This window comes from Coregonus lavaretus (assembly GCF_964263955.1).
Source record: "Coregonus lavaretus genome assembly, chromosome: 4".
Classification (NCBI taxonomy): domain Eukaryota; kingdom Metazoa; phylum Chordata; class Actinopteri; order Salmoniformes; family Salmonidae; genus Coregonus; species Coregonus lavaretus.
Window position 1 is genome coordinate 34620607 of NC_139991.1, and position 26611 is coordinate 34647217.

At 43.2% G+C, this 26611-nt stretch overlaps 1 protein-coding gene across 1 annotated transcript in view; it reads left to right on the top strand.

The window, feature by feature from the left end:
- The window catches only part of arhgap24 (Rho GTPase activating protein 24), a 152879-nt gene extending 129920 nt beyond the window's left edge, over positions 1-22959 (top strand). The window contains exons 3-10 of the mRNA XM_084159389.1: positions 8793-9000; positions 14185-14317; positions 18696-18769; positions 19010-19131; positions 19430-19545; positions 19964-20321; positions 20511-21240; positions 21651-22959. Coding sequence (XP_084015515.1) covers positions 8793-9000; positions 14185-14317; positions 18696-18769; positions 19010-19131; positions 19430-19545; positions 19964-20321; positions 20511-21240; positions 21651-21894 — 1985 coding nt within the window. The 3' untranslated portion in view covers positions 21895-22959. The remainder of the gene's footprint in view (positions 1-8792; positions 9001-14184; positions 14318-18695; positions 18770-19009; positions 19132-19429; positions 19546-19963; positions 20322-20510; positions 21241-21650) is intronic.
- Positions 22960-26611: the final 3652 nt, after the last annotated feature.

The following is a 26611-nucleotide window of genomic DNA, read 5'->3' on the forward strand; positions in this document are numbered from 1 at the left end:
GTAGGTAGGGGTAAAGTGACTATGCATAGATAATAAACAGCGAGTAGCAGTAGTGTAAAATCAAGGGGGGGGGGGGGGCGTGTCAATGTAAATAGTCCCGTTGGCCATTTGACTAATTGTTCAACCAGTCTTATGGCTTGGGGGTAGAAGCTGTTAAGAAGCCTTTTGGACCTAGACTTGGTGCTCCAGTACCGCTTTCCATGCGGTAGCAGAGAGAACAGTCTATGACTTGGGTGACTGGAGTCTTTGACAATTTTTGGGCTTTCCTCTGACACCGTCTAGTATATATGTCCTGGATGGCAGGAAGCTTGGCCCCACTGATGTACTGGGCCGTACGCACTACTCTCTGTAGCACCTTACGGTCGGATGCCAAGCAGTTGCCATACCGGGCGGTGATGCAACCGGTCAGGATGCTCTCGATGGTGCAGCTGTAGAACTTTTTGAGGATCTGGGGACCCATGCCAAATCTTTTCAGTCTCCTGAGGGGGAAAAGGTGTTGTTGTGCCCTCTTCACGACTGTCTTGGTGTAATTGGACCATGATAGTTTGTTGGTGATGTGGACACCAAGGAACTTGAAACTCTCAACCCGCTCCACTACAGCCCCGTCGATGTGAATGGGGGCGTGTTCGGCCCTCCTTTTCCTGTAGTCCATGATCATCTCCATCGTCTTGCTCACGTTGAGGGAGAGGTTGTTATCTTGGCACCACACTGCCAGGTCTCTGACCTCCTCCCTATAGGCTGTCTCATCGTTGTAGGTGATTAGGCCTACCACTGTTGTGTCGTCAGCAAACTTAATGATGGTGTTGGGGTCGTGCTTGGCCACGCAGTCGTGGGTGAACAAGGAGTACAGGAGGGGACTAAGCACGTACTCCTGAGGGGCCCCCGTGTTGAGGATCAGCGTGGCAGATGTGTTGTTGCCTACCCTTACCACCTGGGGGCGGCCCGTCTGGAAGTCCAGGATCCAGTTGCAGAGGGAGGTGTTTAGTCCCAGGGTCCTTAGCTTAGTGATGATCTTTGTGGGCACTATGGTGTTGAACGCTGAGCTGTAGTAAATGAACAGCATTCTCACATAGGTGTTCCTTTTGTCCAGGTGGGAAAGGGCAGTGTGGAGTGCGATTGAGATTGCGTCATCTGTGGATTTGTTGTGGCGGTATGCGAATTGGATCCACTAAATCCACTTCAATTAGTGTAGATGAATGGGAGGAGACAGGTGAAATAATCATTTTTAAGCCTTGAGACAATTGAGACATGGATTGTGTAGGTGTGCCATTCAGACGGTGACTCGTGTGTATGAACAATGGTACATCCACCACCCAAAGGACATCCAGCCAACTTGACACAACTGTGGGAAGCATTGGGGTCAACATGGGCCAGCATCCCTGTGGAACGCTTTTGACACCTTTTAGAGTCCATGCCCCGACAAATTGAGGAAGTTCTGAGGGCAAAAGGGGGTGCAACTCAATATTAGGAAGGTGTTCTTATTGTTTTGTACACTCAGTGTATATTGTATATCATTTTTCTGTGGTGTGGATATCAAATAAGCACCTTTGGGTTTCCAACCTACCTGCACACTGTTTTTACCTGTTTTTATCTGTACTGTTTTGTGCAAATAAAAAAAAACGAATAACCTAAAACCATATTGTCAATGGGGGTGAAATATATAGTTGTGAATTATCTGTTTTCAACTTTGATATTTTAGTGGGCGGCAGGTAGCTTAGTGGTTAAGAGCGTTGTGCCAGTAACCGAAAAGTCGCTGGTTCTAATCCCCGAGCCGACTAGGTGAAAAATCTGTTGATGTGCCCTTGAGCAAGGCACTTAACCCTAATTGCTCCTGTAAGTCGCTCTGGATAAGAGCGTCTGCTAAATGACTAAAAAATAAAATAAATAAATAAATAGTTACTCAGAGTGAAAGCTGAATGTACTGTAGTTACTCTACACTGTGTCTTTTAGTGTTTTCCAACACTATCGCAGTTGTTCTTGTTTATCGTATGACCTTATGGTAGCCTTCAATATGTTGTGTCCTGGGTCAGACTCTTTCTCTGTCTGTGTCTGGAGACCGGAACAGTATGCAGCAGATCCAAAGCTCTCAGGAAGGCAGCCTTAGCAGCCCTAATCCCCTGTTTTACACCGTCCACATGAGACCCCTTAAACGTGAATCGCACCTGGGTTTAAACACTAATTGAAATCATTTCAAATACTTTGAGCATTTGCTCTAGTCTACTTGGAGTGCCAGAAGGGTGGAGTTTGCCGTTTTGGGACTTTTCTATTGGTCCATAAAGACAGGAAAGCCCAATCAAGCACATATAACGCTTTTGAAATGGTTTCAAATAGTATTTGAACCCAGGTCTGATGAGAATCACACTTATTTTTCTAAGGGATTGACAAAGACATAAGGCCAGAGCAGCGAAGAGGAGAACAGAACAGAGGCGGAAGTTTGAGATTTAATCAGTTGGTTTCGTAGGAGCTTTTAGGGTGTACATAATACATATTCTTTATTTCAGTGGTCAAAGTTAGAGTTATCATATTCTGAGAACAAAAAAAGATTCCATTGGAATTAATCAGATCATTCTAGAATCCTCCAGTACTCTTTGATGCTGTTGTCTTTGTGGCTTTAATAACATGCAACCGTTTCTCACTCTTTGATACATGCAGATTGGGGGATAAATCTGTTGTTCTTCAATGGGCTTGATGCGATGCATGGTTTTACAGTATTAACATTTTTGTATGTTTTTAAACTGGATTTATTTAATTTTTTTTCTTTAATGTTCTATGAGACAATAAAGCGAGAATAAACATTGTTGTGAAATCCTGAAGCAAAAATCTTAAAAACACATGTCCACTGTCAGCTGCTAAATATTGCACAGAACTGGTCTCCCATTGAAGTTTTTGCATTGCAAATCACACTGCACACGAAAGCATTGCATATGTGACCAACCACCTGGATTTGGTCCTATGTAGCAACATTTGAAATTGTGTTTTTTACATTGGATAAAAGTAGAGACTCAGAGCCTCAAAATGGTATTTCATACACTGCAGTTGAGGAACAATGGGAAAGTAATTCTGCTTTGAAAGTTGATAAACTTGTAACCCCACTTTTGAGAAAATGCTCCTTGAATGTTCTGGTACACCTACTGGAGAGCTCTTTTGTCTACACCCATTCAGCATCGTTCACACCCTCTTAAGCCTTAGCCCCACCCATCTCTTTAAGGATTCACGTGAGGCCAAACAGAGTGAGTAGTGTAGTAAACAACCAAGACTAAAAGTGGTAAAAGTATAAGGAAAAACTCCAGGTAAAAATACACTTTATTTAGTCCTTGGCCAATATCCTAATCTGACTTTGGTGCAGGTCATGTTGTTCTTCACATTACCGTCTCTGGTAAAAACACACTACAGTGGGGAGAACAAGTATTTGATACACTGCCGATTTTGCAGGTTTTCCTACTTACAAAGCATGTAGAGGTCTGTCATTTTTATCATAGGTACACTTCAACTGTGAGAGACATAATCTAAAACAAAAATCCAGAAAATCACATTGTATGATTTTTAAGTAATTAATTTGCATTTGATACATCAGAAAAGCAGAACTTAATATTTGGTACAGAAACATTTGTATTATTATTTTATTTTTTTATTGTATTTTTTATTTTTTTAAAGATTTTTTTTATTATTATTATTATTATTTATTTTTTTTCTGGGGGGATGGATCAGCTTAATATTGCAGATAGATTGTATCTTCTATCAATGTAATCGTCTGCATCACTTCCAATCCCCCATGTTTTTTTTTATTTTTTATATATATATATTCCCCTTTATTACTTTTCAACCCCACCATCCTTTCCCTACTTGGAGTAAATTAGTGAACAACAACGCCCAGGCCTCTACTTCCGGTCTATAATTACTATCTACACCTTATGGACAGAGTTAATTTTACAATAATTCTATATCCATATATATATATATATATATATATATATATATATATATATATATATATATATATATATTATTTATTTTTTTGCTCCTGAACTTCTTCTACTCTCAACCTCTCCGATCATTTTCATGATGTCCATCCGGTTTGCTTCTAAATGCCATATCTTTCTAACTGTGCTCTTTCCCAAAAGCTCCCAACATACAACCTATATACTTATTATGGACACAGTATGCTTACATTATTAGCTATCTTTGTTATTATTTGTTGTTATTTGTTATTAGTCCCATCCTTCAACTCTATTCAATACCTCCCATCTATCTCTTAACACCATCCATATAGGATTTCTATTTGCCATATATATTTCAACCATACTGTGATGTTTTACAAAAGTTCTGAACCTTTCTATTCTCATTGCTTCTACAGATTGTGAATTAAAAATAAACATTTTTGCTAAAAGTATTATTATATTATTGATTGATTGACTATGACTTTTCAGATCACCCAGTAATGCTATCTGCAAGGTTAGTTCCAGGTAAATATTGCAATCCTTTAGCCATTCCTGGACCTGTGTCCAAAAACAAGCTACAAATTGACAGAACCAAAACAAATGATCTAATGATTCTATCTCTTCACAGCAAAATCTGCAGAGCTGGGAAGATTGTATCCCCCATATAAATAACATTCTATTGGTAGCAAGAATTTTATATAATAATTTAAATTGAAAGATTCTAATTTTTGAATCCGGTGTCGTTTTGCGTGTCAGTTCATAAACACTATGCCATGGGATTGGTACGTCAAAGATCTCTTCCCAACTATTTTGCAATCTATATGGGACGGCTGTCAATCCTTTGGTCCTTAAGTGAAACTGATATACTTTTTTATTTATCACAGTTTTCCTTAACCAATTATGTTCTTTAATGCAAGGCCGACAGACAAGTTCCTTACTTTCTCCCCCTTCAACTTTCCTCTTCCACTTTTGCGGTAAGGCTGCAATTATTTGGTTGTAATTTTGGGTAGAGCAGACATTTCCATATGTTTTTGTTAGCTGCATGTGCGACATAACTCCACCAGTCCTACCGATGATATCATTTACGAAGATTATACCTTTTTTAAACATTCTGTCAAAAAATAAAGGTTTTTTGTCAATTAGTATATTTGAATTTAACCACAATATTTGTTGCATTATTTGTTCTGTCGTTTCTGGAGGATTAAATTGAAATTGCAACCAACTTTCTATGGCTTGTTTTAGAAATAGTGACATTTGGGAGATTATTTCCTTTTCAAATAACTGAAAGTGAGAGATTGTAATCTGAATAAAGGGAAAAAGGCCTTTCTTGAACAGTGGGTGAGACAATCTTACTAATTTGCTTGAGAACCAGTTCGGATTTAAGTATAACTTTTGGATGACTGAAGATTTTAGTGATAGGTCTAATGCTTTAATATTTAATAATTTCTGTCCTCCGAATTCATATTCATTATATAAATATGCTCTTTTAATTTTGTCTGGCTTGCCGTTCCAAATAAAATTGAATATTTTTTTCTCATATATTTAAAAAAACTGTTTGCTAGGCGTAGGCAAGACCATAAGCAAATAGGTAAACTGGGATAATACTAAAGAGTTAATCAGGGTGATTTTTCCACAAATTGACAGGTATTTTCCTTTCCATGGTAGTAAGATCTTATCTATTTTTGCTAACTTTCTATTAAAATTTATTGAAGTGAGATCATTTATTTCCTTTGGGATATGTATTCCGAGTATATCCACATCACCATCAGACCATTTTATTGGTAAACTACATGGTAATGTAAAAATTGTATTTTTTAGTGATCCAATACGTAATATAGTACATTTGTCATAATTTGGTTTTAATCCAGAGAGGTTAGAAAATGTATCTAGATCCTCTATGAGGCTGTGGAGGGATTCTAGTTGTGGATCTAAAAGAAAACATGAATAATCTGCGTACAATTTGTTTGCAATTACAGAGATCATACGTTTCCTGTAGGTCTTGACCAGGTTTGCACACACTGCTGCAGGGATTTTGGCCCACTCCTCCATACAGACCTTCTCCAGATCCTTCAGGTTTCGTGGCTGTCGCTGGGCAATACGGACTTTCAGCTCCCTCCAAATATTTTCTATTGGGTTCAGGTCTGGAGACTGGCTAGGCCACTCCAGGACCTTGAGATGCTTCTTACGGAACCACTCCTTAGTTGCCTTGCCTGTGTGTTTCGGGTTGTTGTCATGCTGGAAGACCCAGCCACGACCCATCTTCAATGCTCTTACTGAGGGAAGGAGGTTGTTGGCCAAGATCTCGCGATACATGGCCCCATCCATCCTCCCCTCAATACGGTGCAGTCGTCCTGTCCCCTTTGCAGAAAAGCACCCCCAAAGAATGATGTTTCCACCTCCATGCTTCACGGTTGGGATGGTGTTCTTGGGGTTGTACTTATCCTTCTTCTTCCTCCAAACACGGCGAGTGGAGTTTAGACCAAAAAGCTCTAATTTTTGTCTCATCAGACCAGATGACCTTCTCCCATTCCTCCTCTGGATCATCCAGATGGTCATTGGCAAACTTCAGACGGGCCTGGACATGCGCTGGCTTGAGCAGGGGGACCTTGCGTGCGCTGCAGGATTTTAATCCATGACGGCGTAGTGTGTTACTAATGGTTTTCTTTGAGACTGTGGTCCCAGCTCTCTTCAGGTCATTGACCAGGTCCTGCCGTGTAGTTCTGGGCTGATCCCTCACCTTCCTCATGATCATTGATGCCCCACGAGGTGAGATCTTGCATGGAGCCCCAGACCGAGGGTGATTGACCGTCATCTTGAACTTCTTCCATTTTCTAATAATTGCGCCAACAGTTGTTGCCTTCTCACCAAGCTGCTTGCCTATTGTCCTGTAGCCCATCCCAGCCTTGTGCAGGTCTACAATTTTATCCCTGATGTCCTTACAGAGCTCTCTGGTCTTGGCCATTGTGGAGAGGTTGGAGTCTGTTTGATTGAGTGTGTGGACAGGTGTCTTTTATACAGGTAATGAGTTCAAACAGGTGCAGTTAATACAGGTAATGAGTGGAGAACAGGAGGGCTTCTTAAAGAAAAACTAACAGGTCTGTGAGAGCCGGAATTCTTACTGGTTGGTAGGTGATCAAATACTTATGTCATGCAATAAAATGCAAATTAATTACTTAAAAATCATACAATGTGATTTTCTGGATTTTTGTTTTAGATTCCGTCTCTCACAGTTGAAGTGTACCTATGATAAAAATTACAGACCTCTACATGCTTTGTAAGTAGGAAAACCTGCAAAATCGGCAGTGTATCAAATACTTGTTCTCCCCACTGTATATCAAATAAAATCTAAGTTTATTTGTCACTTGCACAGGATACAGAAGGTTGAAACGGTACAGTGAAATGGTTACTAGCAATATCAAAAACAGAAAGTGTCCATATAAAAAATATTTATAAATATTATTAGATGACGCTTACTCAGACACAGTTGTCTAAATTGATAGGTAATGTGAAAGAAATGCTATAACCACCCCCCAGTCACATCTATCTAAGTGGATGGGTCACTATTGTCTAGATATGTACACATGTTCATGAAATACAATAGATGGCCGTAATCACCCCCAGACACACCTGGCTAACTTGATGGGTCATGTATTAATCTGGTGAAGTGGAGTCTTTTGTTTAGACATGTAGCTAGCTAGCTAGTTAAACAATGAACCGGCATAATCCCAACTCATACTACTACCACCAATACAAACTGATTGTCATAGCTGTAGTATGAATCTGCAGGTAGCTAAAGCTAACCAACTAGGTTCAATGTTAGCTAGCTAGCTAACATTAGGCTATAACTAGCAATGCAAATGGTTTACTGATTCGAATAATATTACTACACAGATTACTACACAGATCATACACGTAACGTTAGCTAGCGAGCCAGCAAGCTAACGTTCGCTAGCTAGCGAACAGTACGCTATAACTTGCAATGAAAACAACTTTAGGACCAAATTAGAAATATCTGAAATATAATATCTGAAAATGCAGCTAGACTCTTAACCGTAGTATACATCGATGAACGCTTCACGGCAGACTGGAACCATTTAACTCATTTTGCTAGAAGCTACATCTTGTTTGGCCAGCGTTGTATCAAGTCACTCTGGTTCACACTGACTGAGGCATGTGCAGAAAGTAGCCCATCACAACTTTTTCCAACTTATCTGTCGATAGTGCCTGCCAAATTCAGGGCATCAATGTTGTTGAGAAAAATAGCAAAACTTTTGTAGTTCTCGATGGCTAACGTTATATCTTTCAAAAAAGCAGCGGTAGTAAGGATTATCAACACATGCTGAGCAGCTCACGTTATAGACAGAAGCATGCTACATGGCAGACCAATCAAAACTCATCTCCCGGCATGTCCAGTCCATCCTCCCGGCATATCTCAGCCAATCATGGCTAGCGGGAAGGTTCCTGTCTTTTTCCGTGGCTAAATCAACTAGGCTGGTGATTTAACAATTTTATTCGTATTTACAGATGGAATACAAGTTTATTATTAAGGTACATAAAGTTCACATGTTCCAGAAGGCATTTCTGACAAAAAACGCATTTAGATTTTTTTTTTTAAAGACGTTCAAATGCCTCTCCTGTGAAGTAGTGACATGCAACATACACCTAGCTTCCTGAAACGGGTCACATATGCTCCTGAGAATTGTACAAAATGCAAATATTTTAAAGTCCTTCACCCAAACATTCCACATGTCAATGAGCTGCCCAAATTGGTCCTCATAGACATATGCAAGTTTAGTCGATAGAAAACACAGAAGTCCAATATACAGTAGGTAGAGCTGTTTGTTTGTGTCTCAGGTATTTTTGGTCAAAAGTTGGAGGAGACGGTACGGTTTGAGAGGCGTTATGGGAGCAAGCAGGCCCCTATGCTGGTCGAGCAGTGTGTGGACTTCATACGACAGTGGGGCCTACGGGAGGAAGGGCTCTTCAGGCTGCCAGGGCAGGCCAACCTGGTCAAAGAACTCCAGGACTCCTTTGACTGTGGAGAGAAGCCCTCCTTCGACTGGTATGTAAACTGTTTGTTGATTTTCAATTCAAGTCAATATAGTCCCGTGTAGCTCAGTTGGTAGAGCATGGCCGCCAGGGTTGTGGGATCGATTCCCATGGGGGACCAGCACAAAAAAAGTATTAAAATGTACTGTAACATGTACTGTAAGTCGCTTTGGATAAGAGCGTCTGCTAAATGACTATTTATCATTGACCCAAGCCCTGCTCAGATAATCCCGACCATTGTGTTGCTGAGTTGTCATAGTGCTGCTGCACATGTACATTGTCCCAGGGGCGCAGTCATAATGTAAGTAACCAAATGTATGTCCCTCAAACTCCCCTGAATGCCTCTGTCAATCCTACAGCTATTGTATCCAGTAATCATGAACCTGAGTTATACTGTTAGCGCTGAGGCGGTTTGCCGTAGTAGGAAGTCCACTCTGTGCAGCTCATCCTGCACTATCAGCTCAAACATACATTTCACTGTCATGTCTGCCTCTGATAAGCCTCCCAGTAAAGCAATAAAAACAATGAAAAATCCCAGGAAAGTGCAAAAAAATAGCCGGCATTATGTAGCCTAAGAAACAAGGTTCATGTAATCGATAACTTGCTAGTAACAGATAACATTCAAATACTGACTATCTCTGAAACTAACTTAGATAATACCTTTGATGACACAGTGGTAGCAATGCATGGTTTCAACGTCTTCAGAAGAAACAGGAATGCCAATGGTGGAAGTGTTGCCGTTTATGTTCAGAGTCATATTCCTGTAAAACTTAGAGAGGAGCTCATGTCAAATATTGCCCCACCTCACCCATTGTTGTGGGAAGCTGCTATAGACCACCAAGTGCTAACAGTCAGTATCTGGATAATATGTGTGAAATGCATGATAATGTATGTGATATCAACAGAGAGGTATATTTTCTGGGTGACCTAAATATTGACTGGCTTTCATCAAGCTGCCCACTCAAGAAAAAGCTTCAAACTCTAACCAGTGCCTGCAACCTAGTAAACTTCTGGAAGAAATTGTGACTAGATACAATGCTCTTTCACAATAAACAAATGAACAACAGATTGTCAGCACACTTATAGGGAAGGGCAGTCAACATGTATGGCACTTACACAAATGTGGGAGCATTTTTTGTTAGACATCAGTGCAGCTTTTGACATTAACATACATAATCTGCTGCTGGAAAAATGTATGTGTTATGGCTTTAATTCCCCTGCTATATTGTGAATCGAGAGTTACCTGACTAACAGAACACAGAGGCTGTTCTTTAATGGAAGCCTCTCCATCATAATCCAGGTAGAGTCAGGCATTCCCCCGGGCAGCTGTCTAGGCCCCTTACTTTTTTCAATCTTTACTAATGACCTGCCACTGGCTTTCAGTAAAGCCTGTTTGTCTATGTATGCTGATTATTCAACGGTATACATGTCAGCTACCACAGCAAGTGAAATCAATGCAACACTTCACAAAGAGCTGCAGTCAGTTTTAGAATGGGTGGCAAGAAATAAGTTAGTCCTAAATATTTCAAAAACTAAAAGCATTGTATTTGGGACAAATCATTCACTAAACCTCAACTAAATATTGTAATGAATAATGTGGAAATCGAGCAAGTTGAGGAGACTACACTGCTTGGAGTAACCCTGGATTGTAAACTGTCATCGTCAAAACATATTGATGCAACAGCAGCTAAGATGGGGAGAGGTCTGTCCATAATACATCCCTGCTCTGCCTTCTTAACAATGCTATCAACAAGGCATGTCCTAGTTTTGTTTCACCTGGACTACTGTTCAGTTGTCTGGTCAGGAGCCACAAAGAGGGACTTACAAAAATTACAATTTGGCGCAGAATAGGGCAGCACGGCTGGCCCTTAAATGTACACGGAGAGCTAACATTAATAATATGCATGTCAATGTCTCCTGGCTCAAAGTAGAGGAGAGATTGACTTCATCACTACTTGTATTTGTGTGAAGTATTGACATGTTGAATGCACCGAGCTGTCAGTTTAAACTACTAGAACACAGCTCAGACACCCATGCATACACCACAAGCCCACCACCAGATGTCTCTTCACAGTCCCCAAAACCAGAACAGACTATGGGAGACGCACAGTACTACACAGAGGCATGACTAAATGAAACTCTATTCCATATCAAGTAACTCATGCAATCAGATAGAAAAAAAACAGATAGAAAAACACCTTATGCAACAGCGGGGACTGTGAAGATACACACACACAGGCACAGACACACGCATACACAAACACACATGATAACATACGTACTATACACACACGTACACATGTATTTTCTGTTGTGTACAGTGCCTTCGGAATGTATTCAGACCTGTTGACTTTTTCCACATTTTGCTATGTTACAGCCTTATTCTCAAATGTATTAATTTGTTTTATTCCCTCATCAATCTACACACAATACCCCATAATGACAAAGCAAAAACAGGTTTTTATTAAGTTTTGCTAATTTATAAAAAATGTAAAACCGAAATATCACATTTACGTAAGTATTCAGACCCTTTACTCAGTACTTTGTTGAAGCACCTTTGGCAGCGATTACAGCATCGAGTCTTCTTGGGTATGACGCTACAAGCTTGGCACACCTGTATTTGGGGAGTTTCTTCCATTCTTCTCTGCAGATCCTTTCAAGCTCTGTCTCTATTTTCAGGTATCTCCAGAGATTTTCGATTGGGTTCAAGTCAGGGCACTGGCTGGGCCACTCAAGGATAGTCAGAGACTTGTCCCGAAGCCACTCCTGCGTTGTCTTTGTGCTTAGGGTCCTGAGCATCCTGGAGCAGGTTTTCATCAAGGATCTCTCTGTACTTTGCTCCGTTCATCTTTGCCTCGATCCTGACTAGTCTCCCAGTCCCTGCCGCTGAAAAACATCCCCACAGCATGATGCTGCCACCACAATGTTTCACCGTAGGGATGGTGCCAGGTTTCCTCTAGACGTGACGCTTGGCATTCAGGCCTAAGAGTTCAATCTTGGTTTCATCAGACCAGAAAATCTTGTTTCTCATGGTCTGAGAGTCTTTAGGTGCCTTTTGGCAAACTCCAAGTGGGCTGTCATGTGCCTTCTACTGAGAAGTGGCTTCTGTCTGGCCACTCTACCATAAAGGCCTGATTGGTGGAGTGCTGCAAAGATGGTTGTCCTTCTGGAAGGTTCACCCATCTCCACAGAGGAACTCTAGAGCTCTGTCAGAGTGACCATCAGGTTCTTGGTCACCTCCTTGACCAAGGCCCTTCTCCCCCGATTGCTCAGTTTGGCCGGGCGGCCAGCTCTAGGAAGAGTCTTGGTGGTTCCAAACATCTTCTATTTAAGAATGATGGAGGCCACTGTGTTTTTGGGGACCTTCAATGCTGCAGAAATGTTTTGGTACCCTTCCCCAGATCTGTTCCTCGACACAATCCTGTCTCCGAGCGCTACGGACAATTCCTTCGACCTCATGGCTTGGTTTTTGCTCTGACATGCACTGTCAACTCATGTCCAATCAATTTAATTTACCACAGGTGGACTCCAATCAGGTTGTAGAAACATCTCAAGGATGATCAACGGAAACAGGATACACCTAAGCTCAATTTCGAGTCTCATAGCAAAACTTATGTAAATGAGGTAATTCTGTTTTTTATTTTTAATAAATGTGCCAAAATTTCACCAAACCTGTTTTCACTTTGTCATTATGGGATATTGTGTGTAGATTGATGAGTAACATTTTTTTATTTCATCCATTCTAGAATAAGGCTGCAACGTAACAAAATGTGGAAAAAGTGAAGGGGTCTGAATACTTTCCGTATTCACCTGTATAATGACTATTACCATGGTCGGAGAGAATACTGATAGCTTACACACTGTAACTGCTGTTGATATGCATGTAAATCACTCTACCATGTTCTTCTCAGATAGGGTAGCTGTTTGTTCTTAGGGACTTGGACTTAAGTCCGATTCAGAGTCGATAGGAGTGTGCACAACTGTAAATTATGAATTAATGTCAATAGGAAACTTGCACCAAAACGTAAGTCAGAAAACTGCCCTTTGGGTCACAATGACTACTAAAATATTATTCTACTATACTTATTCCTTGACAACAGTGAGCAGGATGTGGGTCAGTGAGTAATCTGCATGTCTAAACTAGGTACAGTACTTGACAAAAAGGCTGCCTCTGCAGGATTTCCAATATGCATGTCAATGTATTCAATAGAGAAAGAGAGGGAGATGGTGTGCATGAATTTGGGCTGCCATAAATAAAGTGACAAAGGTGTTTCGCATTCTGACACTGACAGTGCTACAGTAGCATTCTAGCTCTGAATTCAACACTTTTACAGCAACGCAGGGCAGGCGTGAAGAGAGAACTGGCATGGAGGTGATAACTGGGACTGTTTTAAATTCAGCTCCTATTCTATCACAATGAGGTGGAACTGCTAATTGGTGGGTGAGACCTGGGTGGCAAACAAAGAGGGAGAGCAAGAAAGAGAGAGAGGGGCAAAGAGAGAGAGAGAAAGGGAGAGAGGAGGAAGAGAGACAGAGAGAGGGAAAGATAAATAGTGAAAGAGAGAGACAGAGGCAGACAGAGAAAAAAGAGATGGAAAGAGAGAGAACGAGATAGATGTGGAGAGAGAGAGAGAGGGCGAGCGAGAGGATGTATAGAACCCCTACTGAGAGACATATAATATGTGGTATGGGAGTGTTGTCTGTGTCATTTGTATCAGGACTGTACTACCTTCCATAACTCAGAGATGATAGAGGCACATGAGAGATGGCAGCCTCCCCTTTCCCGCCTCCCACCCACCTCTTCCACCCCGCGACTCCCATAAATTGCTCCTTGTTTGCGATTGTCAGGTTCCAGGTCGTCCATCACCCTCCCACACCCCAGCGACAGGTGCTGCCTGTGTGAGAGAGACAAGTGATCACATTCACTCCCACTGATTTAGGATCAGGTTACCGTCACACTTTATTTATGACAGGATCCAAATTCATGCAATCCATCCTCCCTCCCGCTCTCCTTTCCCTCCCTCATTGCCCCCTCCATACATTGATATGTGTTAATGTCTTCTTTGCATTAAGGTGCTTCATCTTACTCTTAATCTCTCTGCCTCTCTTCTTCCCACTGCCTCCATATTTTGCTCTCTTTCTCAATTTCACCCCCCCCCCTCCCTCCCTCCCTCCCTCCCTCTCTCTCTCTCTGCAGTAATACAGATGTCCATACAGTAGCCTCTCTACTCAAGCTGTATCTCAGAGAGCTGCCAGAGCCAGTCATCCCCTTCTCCAAGTTTGATGAGTTCCTCTCCTGCACTAAGCTGCTCAGCAAAGACGAGGAATCTGTAAGTTATTCCTGTGGCTAAGACTATTCCCCTATTCCCTATTCCCTATGCACTGCTTATGACAACGGCCCTGGCACTAGATAGGAAATATGGTTCCCTTTTAGATGCAGAAAATGAATTACTGTAAATGTATAGAACATCATTCAGTATATTTGTATTGATTGTATTGATATGGCTGTTACTGTGTTATTGTGTGAGTATAAGAACAACCCATATCAACGTTTTGAGCTCTTTTCTTAAAACTTGAAGCTGGTTTCTCACTGCTCAATCATCCATAGCCCGTAGTATCAGTACAATGACTTTGTTGTGCCTCTCGTCTGTATTTCAATTACCAATTGGTTTTCACTTCTCTCACACTACAAGGCTTGCTGTTTCACAGGGTATCAATCCTATGCTCCCCTCAGTCACTTTCCAAACTTGTTTGCTTTCATCTTCCATTCAGCACTCACGTGTGTGTGTGTGCTCTTGTGTGAATTTACCTCCAGGTTTTTTACCTCTGAGAGCATTAGTGTCCCCATTCAGCCAGTCAACCCATAGGTTGATGGGATCCATAATAAAATACAAATAGGTATCCAGTCATTTCACAGCAAACACAATCAAAGTTCTGAGCATGACCCGCAGATTGAATTGAAGAAGCAGCATCTCTTTCTCATTATATTTCTCATCTTCCTACAGTACCCCGCTTTATTGCCTTTTCTTTTAATTGTTTCAAAGATACAATGAAGTGTCAAAGAGAATTAAGGGTTTTTCACAGGATACGTGTAGACCTTGAGAGTGGCCCACAGCAAAAGCCAGTCAGATCAATAAAGATACAATAATGGTCTGAGCATTGCAGGGTTAGGGTTGCATCCCAAATGATGCCCTATTCCCGGTTAAAAGTAGTGCACTGGACAGGGAATAGTGTGGCATTTGGGACACTTACCAATGAGTATTAATTATGATAAGATCTGGAGCAGAATATAGATGGAGATCTAATTAGGTTCACTACTCGATCGTGCATGATCATGTATGAATTGTTACATTGACTTGGTCTTATAAGATAAATTATGCAGATATATTGAATTAGATTAGGGCAGACCTGCCAACCTGCATGCAATTTGAGGTCAAAGTACGCTTGTACTAAAAACTACCCTAAAATACACAAAAATAGGCTTCTAGTTGGCACATTGTGGTTTTCGCCTCAACCGTCTGAAGTTGCAGCTGAGCCCATCATATTACATACTACCGTATTGGTCCGAATATAAGACGGCCTTTTTTCCCCTCGAAATAGGTCCAAAAAAGTCGGGTCGTCTTATATTCGGGGTCTAGTATTCAGAGCGCAGTTTCTCTTCTTCGGCGCTCCCTTTAAATGTCAATACACATTCGCGGGCACAGATGGCGCCAAAAATTCGTTCCGGACGGAGGGAAGAGGCGTCCTTAACAACCAGCCCGTTACCGGTGTTTAAAGATGGAAAGACAGGCTGACCATTTAGAGACAAGTGGCTCAAAAGTGGGCCAGGTCAATAAACAACAGCGGAGGAGCTATGATGCCAATTTCAAAATAATGGTTGTCAATAAGGCAGAGTCATCTAACAACTGCCAAGCTGCCAAGACATTCGGGGTCACTGAGTGTAATGTAAGAAGATGGCGAGCAGAAAAACAACGTCTAAAAGATGCTAACAGTCAGCGAAAATCCTTCCGTGGTCCTCAAAGTGGTCGTTTCATTGAGGTTGACCGGAGGGTTTTTGAATATGTCAGGGAAAAAAGAAGTGAGGGAATGCCCATTACCAGAGCTGTCATCCAGGTTAAGGCCCTGGAAATCGCCAGAGAGCTCAACATCACTGGATTTAAAGCCAGCCTCGGCTGGTGTCGTAGGATGATGCGGCGTAATGGACTGTCACTTAGACGGAGAACGAGTTTGGCCCAACGCCTGCCGTCAGACTTCGGAGAGAAGCTGCTTTCGTTTCAGCGCTTTGTTATCAACCTGAGGAAGAAGCACTCCTACCCGCTGGATCAGATCGGCAATGCTGATCAGACACCCGTTTATTTCGACATGCCAACATCGGTGACTGTCAATAGAAAGGGAGAAAAGTCTGTGTTGGTGAAATCAACGGGCAACGAGAAGAGCCGCGTCACTGTCATGTTGACATGTCTCGCTGGTGGCAGCAAACTCCCCCCGTATGTCATTCTTAAGCGTAAGACTGTGCCAAAGGACCCAATGCCAGCTGGCATTATTGTGCGCGCCCAGGAGAAGGGCTGGATGGAGTCGGGGCTTGTAGTGGACTGGCTAAAGGTTGTGTGGGGCGCACGCTACGGGGGACTGAGGAAGAGGAGGAACATGCTCGTTCTGGATGCGTTCCGCGGACATCTGACTGAGCCCGTGAAAAGTCAGGTGCGAGCAATGAACGGGGATCTTGTGATCATACCAGGGGGAATGACAAGCCAGCTACAGGTGTTGGACGTAGTTGTGAACAAGCCTTTCAAGGATAACCTGCGAAAAAAATACACAGAGTGGCTCCTGTCTGGCAACCACGCACTCACACCGACCGGGAAAATACAGAAGCCGTCAGTCCGTCTACTGTGTGAATGGATCCTGCATGCATGGGATGCTATTCCCTCACAGAGCATCATCGATGGCTTTAAAAAATGTTGCATCTCAAATGCATTGGACGGCAGCGAGGACGACGTGCTTTGGGAGGAGCCGGTGGAAGCGGAGCAGCTGGGGAGCGATGACAGCGAGAGCGAACACAGCGGGGCAGAGGACGTGTGTGAGGGATAGAGAGACATCGGAGGAGAAGTTTGGCGAATTTTTGTTAAGTTTAGTTAAATGTGTGGCCTGTATTTTCTCTGTTATTTAAAAATGTTGCTTTATTATTGCTTGATATTAATTTTGAATCATACTGTACATAGTTTGCCTTTGTGTTTAATTCACTGTGTTTTTAATATTGTTATTTTAAAATAAAATGAAGTTCTTTGTTCGGCAAATCTAGTCTGCAAATCTGTTTTTCTAAATGTTTGTGTTGAAAAACGGGGGGTCGTCTTATAATCAGGGTCGTCTTATATTCGGACCAATACGGTATGTGCCATTTTCACTAGACTATCCACATAGACATCTATTAATTAGAATAATCACTACCCCTACAGTGTCACTGAGACCACCTCAATTTCATTTATAGGATCAAACATAAGACTTCTATTCTGTGTTGGCTACATTGTTTGATATAATTTAAGACTCTAGGTTTCAGAAAATGACATGTAAAAAAAAAAAAAAAAACGCTCCAACTTGCTAAGAGAGAAGTTGACTAACCCCTACGGACCTCCCCCCTACCCCACCATAGACCTACATCAGCACCACCTTGTCAGAAAATCCTAGGGAGAACCCTGGTGTATACATTCCGCCGATCTGTTGCAAAATGTTTCTTAAATGGAAGCAAACGGGGAGGGACTTACCTGAATTTGTCCAACTCCTGTTTTAGTTGGAAAACTAATGAAATTATTATTTTTTTTTTTTTTTTTTTTTTTTTCACCTTTATTTAACCAGGTAAGCCAGTTGACCAGGTAAGCCAATGATTACACCCCTGATTGTACATTTAAACGTATTTCTAGTTAGCTACTGAAGAGCATTACCAATTACCTATGGACAGATACTCCAATCTCCGCTGTGGAGCTTTGCAGCTCCTTCAGGGTTCTCTTTGGTCTCTTTGATGCCTCTCTGATTAATGCCCTCCTTGCCTGGTCCGTGAGTTTTGGTGGGCGGCCCTCTCTTGGCAGGTTTGTTGTGGTGCCATATTCTTTCAATTTTTCTTATAATGGATTTAATGGTGCTCCGTGGGATGTTCAAAGTTTCTGATATTTTTTTATAACCCAACCCTGATCTGTACTTTGTCCCTGACCTGTTTGGAGAGCTCCTTGGTCTTCATGGTGCCGCTTGCTTGGTGGTGCCTCTTGCTTAGTGGTGTTGCAGACTCTGGGGCCTTTCAGAACAGGTGTATATATACTGAGATCATGTGACAGATCATGTGACACTTAGATTGCACACAGGTGGACTTTATTTAACTAATTATGTGACTTCTGAAGGTATTTGGTTGCACCAGATCTTATATAGGGGCTTCATAGGAAAGGGGGTGAATCCGTTATTAATTTTTCCGAATTTTTTGAAACAACTTATTTTTTTCATTTCACTTCACCAATTTGGACTATTTTCTGTATGTCCATTACATGAAATCCAAATAGAAATCAATTTAAATTACAGGTTGTAATGCAACAAAATAGGAAAAACGCCAAGAGGGATGAATACTTTTGCAAGGCACTGTAAACAGTTTTGTCTATTACTGTTAAGCGTGTGTGTGTGTGTTCGTGTGTTCGTGTGTTCGTGCGTGTGTGCGTTATCTCTCCCCAGGGAATGAAGGAATTGAAAAGACAAGTGGAATGCTTACCTCCAGTCAACTACAATCTGCTACAGTACATATGCAGGTATAGTAATATTACTTACTCTATTACTGTGAAAACTATTATTCTTCACAGACAGACCTGCAAAACATTTAACACCCTGTAGAAGGCACAGTGATGCCGAAATGTTGGTGGTTTCTTACCCGATAAATTACTGGGAGTTTATACATAGAGTGTAAGACTCTCTTTATTTGTTTTTATAGCTAAAACATTGAATTAACATTAAAAAGCTCACTGGGGTGTTAATTGTGTTTCCCCCTCCAGATTTCTAGATGAAGTCCAGTCCTATTCAGGTGTGAATAAGATGAGTGTCCAGAACTTGGCCACGGTCTTTGGTCCAAATATACTGCGGCCAAAGATTGAAGATCCTGTAGCAATCTTGGAAGGTAAATCTCTGCTAGCTCACTCAACTTTAATGTGGAAAAAATGACCAATAAATGATCCAATAAAATCATAGCCTTTCTGCTATCTCATTCAGGTTTATTTTTGTAACTTTTATGTGGAAAAAATAACATCCATGACCTCAATAAGGAGCCAAAACATAGTAAAACATAGCCTGCTCATTGTTATTTACACACTTTGACTGACGAGCAATCTCATTGTATATGATCTGTAATCTGTGATCTGTGAGTGTAATCTATCATCTATAATGTGTGAATATGTTCTGGACTGGTGTGTCTGCAGGTACCGTGCTGGTGCAGCAGCTGATGTCTGTTCTGATTGGTCGTCACGACGTCCTGTTCCCCAGACACGAGGACAATCCTACGACACTGGAGCTGGTCAACAACAACAACAACGAGGTGGGTGATGGCTCCGTTGGCTCAGAGTTGTGCACTACATAGCAACACCAAGTTTTTTGATGCAATCCACACAGGAATTGCATAAACTCCAGGGTTGGGGTCAATTTCAATTCAGTCAGTTTAGGAAGTAAACTGAAATTCTAATTCCAAATGTTTCACATACAAGATACAGTACAATATACTTTATTGTCACACAACCAAGGTTGGTGGTATTTGTTTACGGTACAGAATGGTAGCTCTGAGGTGACAAATATACATATATAACCCAGTCTCAATTTATACAACAAACATTCACCCAGAGAAGCATTGAGCAAAACTCACATTTCGGATTACTTCCTGACCCCAACCCTTATAGCGGATGCTATTTTTGGATAAAAGTGCCTGCTAAGTGGTATATATTATGATCATCTTGGTCCAGAGGAGGCCGACCCAGACGGTGACTGTAGGCCAGCAGCTGCAAAACTCCCCAGAACAGAACAACAACACCCAGAATACACCTGGGGTTAGACATTGTTCCTGGGACACCCCCAAGTCACCCCACCGCCAGCCCCTGGTAAAATTAGACAACAACGGCTCTGGTTCCCCCCGCTCAGCCATCCCCCGGAACAGCCAGGTTACCAGGCGGTTCAACCTGGCCCGCAGCCCACCATTAACCGTTAAGAAGAATCCAGCGTTCTCCAAGGGCAGTGGCATCGTCACCAACGGCTCGTTTAGTTCCTCGTCCTCCGGGGATGCAGCCCACCAGGACAAGAGCCAGACTTTACCCGGCAACACAGGTAAAGTCCTGTGAATGCCCTGTGATTGTTCTACCTCCCTTTTTGTGCCTTTCCCAGTACCCCTATGTGATCTGTCCTGTTTCATCTGATTTTAATTGAACTAGGCTTTCACTTTGATTTTAATGTACTTTAGTGTTTCCCAAAAGGCGTCACCCCCCCCAATTGTTTTTACATTATTTGTATTATTAGGAGGCAACAGCAGCCTCCAGGCTCGATGCACGGGCACACTGAAGGGCTCGGGCACCAAGATGGGCACCAGCGGGATCCCTAATGGAGGAGGTGTCCGCATGGGCGTTTCGAGTACTGACGTGGTGAACGGCACGCTGAATGGGCGCAATGGGTTGTGGGTGCCCAACGGCTACACAGTCACCTTACGAGACAGCAAGTCCTGGGACTGTGGGGAGCAGACGACAGCCCAGAACCGGCTGTCCACCTATGACAATGTTCAGCAGCAACAACAACAACAGTTACAGAATCAACAACAGCCGTTTCTCAGTTCCAGTTGTGAAGACAAGCAAAGTGTGGACAGTGCTACGTGGTCCACCTCCTCCTGTGAGATCTCTCTACCAGACAACTCCATGTCCTGCCGGTCCTCCACCACCACTTGCCCAGAACAGGACTTCTACAGGGGGCTAGGACACTTCGAGGACCCCCTGCTGCTGCTGGATGGACCTGGGGGGCTCTCTTCCCTCGACGAGCAGCCTCAGCCAGGGGAGGACCTGGAGGGGAAATGGGAGCAGAGGAACGGGGGTGGAGGTGAAGAAGGAAGGGGTAGCAGGGCCACCAGCAGTAGTGATAACAGTGAGACGTTCCCCGTCAGTAACGGACCCAGTAGTCACAGTGCTCTACACAGCCTGGTGGCTAGTCTGAAACAGGAGATGCAGAAGCAGAAGACAGAGTACGAGGTCAGGATAAAGAGGTAGAGTACCCCCTACTGTTGCATTACAATATTGAAATGGTGCATTGTATTAATCTGTATACAATTCATGCATTTCACCAAGTAACTTTGTCCTCCCTCTAACCTCACTGCTCTCTAAGGTCGGAATTCAAACAAACATATAAAATGACCAGGGCACTGCAAATTAGTTTTAAATGTGAATTCTTGCTTGAGCGTGATCTCTGCGAACATCAGTGACAATGTCTATCGCTGTGCACAGGTAGTTTATTTGCATTTATTTTAAACCCGGCCTAATACTTCCCTCCCCTCTCTGCAGTCTTGAGCACCATTACCTAGAGTTGGAGATTGAGATGGGTATCCTCCACAAGGAGCTCACCCAACCCTAACCCTAATAAACCTAACCTCACTGCTCTCCTCCCTTCTCCCCTCAGCTTGGAGCACTGTAACCTGGAGTTGGAGACTGAGATGGAGGCTCTCCACGAGGAGCTGGACCAGGAGAGGAAGAAGTACACAATGGTGGAGATCAAGCTCCGTAATGCCGAGCGGGCCAAGGGTGATGCGGAGAAGAGGAATGAGATGCTTCAGAAAGAGATGGAGCAGTTCTTCTCTACCTTCGGCGATCTGACCGCCGACCCACGCGGACCAGACCGGGCCAATACCATCTGGATCCAGTGAGGGGTGTGTGGAGAGTGGGCTGTAGCACCTGCAACTTGTGAAAGGGGGGTGGGAGAATGTACCTAGGACTCAAGGAGACTCATTGAGAAGGACAATACTGTCTGGATCCAGTGAGTGAGTTGGAGGTGCAGATTGGGATGTACTATCTAGGGGGCTGAAAGTGGTTGGAAGAATGCGAAATAAGGAGACACGTACATTGAGAGAGACATAGTAGGACTGTACCACCTGGATTGAGTGAGGGGTGAGAGAGAGTGGGAGAATGTAAGGAGGCACTAGCTTTTGGATCCAGTGAGAGGAGTGCAGATTGGACTGTACCACCTGAATCTAGTAAGAGGGGTGGGAGAGAATGTATGGAGACATATTGAAAGGGACAATAATGTCTGAATGAAAGCAGGAGACGGGTAGAGGGGCAAGACTCGACTATATGGATTCAATGTGAAGTGAGATGGGGTGCTGCTGGATCTCAACTATTCTGACTGACTGTGGCAATATTAGTGAAGATATCAGGGGGCTGGATATCTGCCTTACCCTACATGTACTCCTCCTGAAAGACTAAACTACCCAGAAAACCCTTCTCCCCATTTACCTTTACAATTCAACCAAATATATAACCATCCCCTTGTTACTGTTACATGGTATCCTGTATCTGCCTAGCCTGAATGCCAGCCTGCTTGTTCTATCATTCTAACTCCCTGTCAGTTGTCTGAGTTGGCAACGGCACAAACAGATCTGGGACCAAGCTAGTATCTGCCTGTGTACATAGTGGGAAAACAAGGCTGAAGAAAACCATATTATGTATGTAAACATTTTTACAAAAATATTTGCATGTTTGTCTGATATTTAAACAACAGAACTATCCATGTGTGACATTTACATTTTATATCAAGGCTTTTCCCTTTTTTTCAATGTGGTGGTATTGAATGACTTTATGTACGGCGATTTTATTTTCTGTCTCAAATTGAGTTTATATAAGTTGTATCAGTGCCATTTCACTCATCCCATGACCAAAAAAGGAGAGACAGAAGTGAACATGTAAATATTTTATAAAATATGGTAGACATTTTGCTTTATTTGTCTGTACTGTGGCTTTAAGCATTTTCAGACAAGAATGGTATGGGTAGTAATGAAGAATGTTTTGTAGGTTATATTACACCTACATACAAGTCTGCCAAGGTTAGTGATGATTCAACAATGTGGTCATCTAATTGATATGTATCATGAACTGAAATTGTATTTGGTAATAAGACACACATTACTTGTTCTTGGAGGTTTGGTACCAGTCTATGTCAATCTACTGAAAAAGAACACTGTAGCTGTGATGATTATGTGAGTGTTCAATGGGTACTGTAGTACATGGGTTACTGTACCTACTATAGTTCTTGTGAAGCATCAGTGTCAAGAGGCGAGTAGAATAGGATTTCTCTGTGCTGGTTCTGAAGCACTCCTGGGTAGACTGTAGATAGTCTTTTTCAAGATTGTAATATAGAGCACATATAACAGATAACTGTTTATAGTGGTACAGATGCAGACTGCAGGAGCATAACCCTGGACCTTGTGGTGTATTATGGTGGTGTAGAGAGGCACTCTGTCGTGTAGAATAGGGTTTCTCTGTGCTGGTTCTCACTCAGATCCACTTGTCAAAATCACCTGGTGTTGATACTTACAGGCAGAGTGCCTTTGTAGCACCATAGAAATAGATACTAGCCCATAGTAACAGTGTGTTGCCATTACAGACGAAGTGCTAGCCGATTGTAAGAGTATGTTGTGAATCTTTAGCGTTACTGTGAACCAAAGGGGGTGTGGCTTGTGTGCCTGTGAGGGTCCTCTAGTCCCTAAATATCACAGCTAGGTTGGTGTTGGTTGACCTTGTGAGAGTACCCAAATACAGCAGAACGTGTGCTAGTGCGCGAGTAAAGTGTGTATTGTGGGGACATTGGGAAAGTTTACTTTTCTGATGTAGCTTTAAAAGTGACTGTCTTCAGATTGCTAAACTACACAGCTACAGTATGTTTGGACCTGTGGCAAATGTGGGTGGTGGACACTTGTGTCTCTGTCATACAGACTCAGACACTCACAGTGACAAGGACCTGGTGCTACTGTCAATGGGGCTGATGTGGATGCGGTGTCGGAGTCAGGCGCAGGACACAGAAGCTCAGTCAAACAGACTTTACTAGTCAAATATACAATACAAAAATAAACGGGCCTCAAACACTGGAGGCGAGCGATTACGCAAGCAGTGCGTAAAACACTAACTAAATGAGTACAAAACTCTGACATCAATGGACAGGCGGACAACAACACACAAACTCACATACACAAAGCAGAAAACTTATAGGACACATACTTAGACACAAACGGACACAGGTGCAACAGACAGACCAAACCAAACAAACATCGAAACATCCAACGGTGGTAGCTAGTACTCCGGGGACGACGAACGCCGAAGCCTGCCCGAGCAAGGAGGAGGAGCAGCCTCGGCAGAATCCGTGACAGCTACAGAGGACCACCCATAAATAAAATGCAATTTCATGCAAGTATCATATCCGTTTGTTGATAACATTTGTAGTCTTTGTATGCTTGAATGTTTGTTTTTGTCTGGTTGCATTTTTCTTCTATCAAAACTACTGTGCCTAAATCTTTGTCCTAGGTTGTGAAAGCTTCTCCTAATCTATTTCTGTATGTTTTGTCTGTACTGAGCTGGCCACTGGTAGAGAGGCTGGTATAATACATTCCCCAAAAAATCCCCTGACTGCAAAATTTGAGGAGAAAGTTCAGTGAATATAATTAAATTGTGCGTCATTGAACTGCCTTGTTCACCGCATTCTGGCTGACAACCTGCTCTATTCAATCTGGGCTCTATTTGTATTTCTATTTATTATGGATCCCCATCAGCTGCTGCCGAGGCCGCTCTTCCTGGGGTCCAGCAAAATTAAGGCAGTTATACAATTTTAAAAACATTACAATACATTCACAACAGATTTCACAACGCATTAAGTGTGTACTCTACTACCATATATCTACAACACAAAATCCATGTGTACATGTGTATGTTATCGTGTGTGTATGCATGCGTTTGTGCCTGTGTTTGTGTCTCTTCACAGTCCCCGCTGTTCCAAAAGGTGTATTTCTATCTGTTTTTTAATCTAATTTTACTGCTTGCATGAGTTACTTGATGTGGAATAGAGTTACATGCAGTCATGGCTCTATGTAGTACTGTGCACCTCCAATAGTCTGTTCTGGACTTGGGGACTGTGAAGAGACCACTGGTGGCATGTCTTGTGGGTATGCATGGGTGTCCGAGCTGTGTGTCAGTAGTTCAAACAGACAGCTCGGTGCATTCAACATGTCAATACCTCTCACAAATACAAGTAGTGATGAAGTCAATCTCTCCTCCATTTGAGCCAGGAGAAATTGATATGCATATCATTAATGTTAGCTCTCTGTGTACATCCAAGGGCCAGCCGTGCTGCCTTGTTCTGACCCAATTGCAATTTTCCTAAGTCCCTCTTTGTGGCACCTGACCACACGACTGAACAGTAGTCCAGGTGCGACAAAACTAGGGCTTGTAGGACCTGCCTTTGTCACGACTTCCACCGAGGCTGCCTCCCCTCCTTGTTTGGGCAGGCTTCGTCGTTCGTCGTCGCCGCTTACTAGCCACTGCCGCTCCATTATTCATCATTCCATTTGTCTTGTCTTGTCAATCACACACACCTGGTTCTTATCCCCTCATTAGTATAAGTGTTCCCTCTGCCCCCCTCGTCCTTGTGGGTGATTGTTTATTTGTGAGAGTAGTGTAGCTCGGTGTAGCTACTTGTATCTTGTTATTGCCGGGGTAGATATTTCCCCTGTGCCTGTTTTGTTTGTCGCTATCCAGCGCTATTTGTGTACGACGGAATAAACTCTTTATTCGTGATTACCCTCCTGCGCCTGACTCCTTCTATTACACTCATCACAGAATCACCCACCCGCTATGGAGTCAGTGGGAGAAGAGCGCATGCCTGGCGTCGTGGCACGGGTCCAGGAGCATTCCACGATGTTGGCCAGCTTGGGGGAAGCGATGGATCGGGTTCTTCAGGTCGTCCAACGCCTGGAGAGGAGAGGACCCGATCTGTCTAGACCAGCTGGCCAACCGGATCCAGCTACCTACACCCCAGCACCCGGAGGGATCCAGATATCCCGACCACGGGCGTTAGACGGGACGGCGGCACTCTGCCAAGGATTCCTCCTCCAACTGGAGCTTTACTTCTCCAGCATCAGGCCGGCGCCATCGGAGCGGGAGAAGGTGTCCGTCCTCGTTTCCTGCCTCTCGGGGAAAGCCCTGGAGTGGGCCAACGCGGTTTGGAACGAAGGAGGAGCCGCGTTGGAGGACTACAGGGAGTTCGCTCGCCTCTTTCGGGTGTCTTCGATCACCCGCCCGAGGGTCGAGAGGCGGGCGAGCGGCTGGTCCACCTGAGGCAGGGGACGAGGACCGCGCAGGACTTCGCGTTGGAGTTTTGGACTCTGGCAGCGGGGTCCGGGTGGAACGAGCGGGCCCTGATCGACCATTTCCGGTGCCATATGCAGCTAGCCTGCCGGGACACCATGTTGTCTTTCACGAAACTGGTGGACATGGCCATCCTTTTGACAACCTGCTGGCAGCCAGAGGACGTCCTGGTAGGGGTCTGCCCTTTTCCACCCCGGACGACTCGGATCCCGAGCTGATGGAGCTGGGTGGAGC